At 42.5% G+C, this 1,792-nt stretch overlaps 1 protein-coding gene across 1 annotated transcript in view; it reads left to right on the plus strand.

The window, feature by feature from the left end:
- Positions 1-1,792, plus strand: part of LOC106530764 (signal peptide, CUB and EGF-like domain-containing protein 1) — a gene marked incomplete at its 5' end in the record, with an annotated part of 57,311 nt that overhangs the window by 52,441 nt on the left and 3,078 nt on the right. The window contains 1 exon segment of the mRNA XM_014026460.1: positions 1,188-1,340. Coding sequence (XP_013881914.1) covers positions 1,188-1,340 — 153 coding nt within the window.

Below are 1,792 nucleotides of genomic sequence, written 5' to 3' on the forward strand. Positions count from 1 at the left end.
ACTATCTGGTGCGGGGGGCAGCAGCAGAAAGACCTCCCTCTCCCCAGCGACACCTTCCAGCTCGTCCTGGGGGACTCTGAGACGTTCTCAGGCCAGAGGGGATACATAATCCCTCCAGCGACTCCTGGATTTTCTCCAAAGTACGGTGCGCAGCGCTGTGTCTTCTGAATAATAAAGCACTGGAGAAATCAAAGAACATGATCCTCACAGTGCTGCCTGCTTTGTCCAGATGACAGTGGGTTTGTTGAAGCAGGTGTATGATGGCGTCGTCAACTCCAACTCCATGACGATAAGCAAACTGCTGGGGGTCCTGATGTGTGCTCACGGGCCAGATGTGGCCCACGGGCCGCCAGTTGAATAGCCCTGCTGTAGAGTAATCAAATCCATGTTTAAAGTGTCTAAGTGGAATCACTCTTTAGTCATTTCCTGAATTGAAATCTGTGATCTTAAACCAGCTTTGTCTCCTGTTGCTTGTTTTTAGGTGTTTTCTTAATAAAAGTGTTTAAACATGTTTACCTTTTACCTGCTGAGAGGTGTTAGAAAACTTTGTAGCTGTGCTGCTGCATTATGATTAGTGCTATTTTTATAACATGCCCTACAGATGACTCACTCTGTCCCCAGCATCGGTGACCCCGTTCTATGATTCACCGTTTACTTAAACAATTGATTAGGAGGTCCTTTATTTTTCTTGTTATGATCTGTTACAAACTTCCTCTTGATAACCTGACACCTACTGTCTTTTAACCATTACATCTTTATCCTTTTCCCTCTTCTGTTTTTTTTATTTTAATTTTAATTTTTTTTTTGTGCCCTGGAGAGTTTTCTTTTCTGTCTCTTCATCTTTAGCTACTTCTGGTCAGATGTGCCAAGATTCAAAATAAAAAATATTGTGTGTGGGAGGGAGTGAGAGGAAATAAAGGAGTGGAGGCCATACCTCCATTATTGATCATATCATGCATGTGTTATCACACATGCACAAAAAATTAATGAATACAGAAAATGCCGACTAGAAATTATTTTTTCCACTTCACTTTGGCGCCCCCTGTAGAGTGCAGCACCCCAATGCGCCACATATGGTGCATACCCTTTTTTTGCACCACTGCTGTGAGGTGCTACCCTAACTTTAAATTGATAAAGTCAAAGATGAGGATGTGAAATAAACATCCTATTTTCTTCCATTCCTCCAGCACTGCCCACCTCCATCACCACCTACGAGACGTGCCAGACTTATGAGCGACCGATTGCCTTCACCTCTCGTTCTCGCAAGCTTTGGATCCAGTTTAAGTCCAATGAAGGAAACAGTGGAAAAGGCTTCCAAGTTCCATATGTCACGTATGATGGTGAGTTTGTCTCAACTTTAACACAAGTGACTGTGATATTTTATTATTTCCATTTTTATGTAGCAGATTTTATTATATTAAGTACTTGCACACTTCAAAAAGAAAAAATAAGTAGGTCCTCTGATGGGTTCTTCTTTAGTGAAACATTTCGTCTCTCGTCCAAGAGACTTCTTCTGTCTGATGAGTTTCAGGTGAACCCAGAATTCGGTGTGAAACAGGGCCCCAACGATAACCAACACAAAGAGGGAAAAAACAAAAACAAGGGGACTTTTAGCCCCACCTGCATTCACTACATGCACGACACGACACCAAAGAACCACAGCATCCAAACTAATAAGTCAGGTGATGGGGCACACCCTCTATGAACAATAGAGCTGATTAAGCCTATTGTTAAAGGAGACCAATTATGGGTCCTAGAAATGTTTATGGTATGTCTGTGGGCTATCCAGACC

Source organism: Austrofundulus limnaeus, unplaced genomic scaffold (genome assembly GCF_001266775.1).
Source record: "Austrofundulus limnaeus strain Quisiro unplaced genomic scaffold, Austrofundulus_limnaeus-1.0 Scaffold556, whole genome shotgun sequence".
Lineage (NCBI taxonomy): Eukaryota > Metazoa > Chordata > Actinopteri > Cyprinodontiformes > Rivulidae > Austrofundulus > Austrofundulus limnaeus.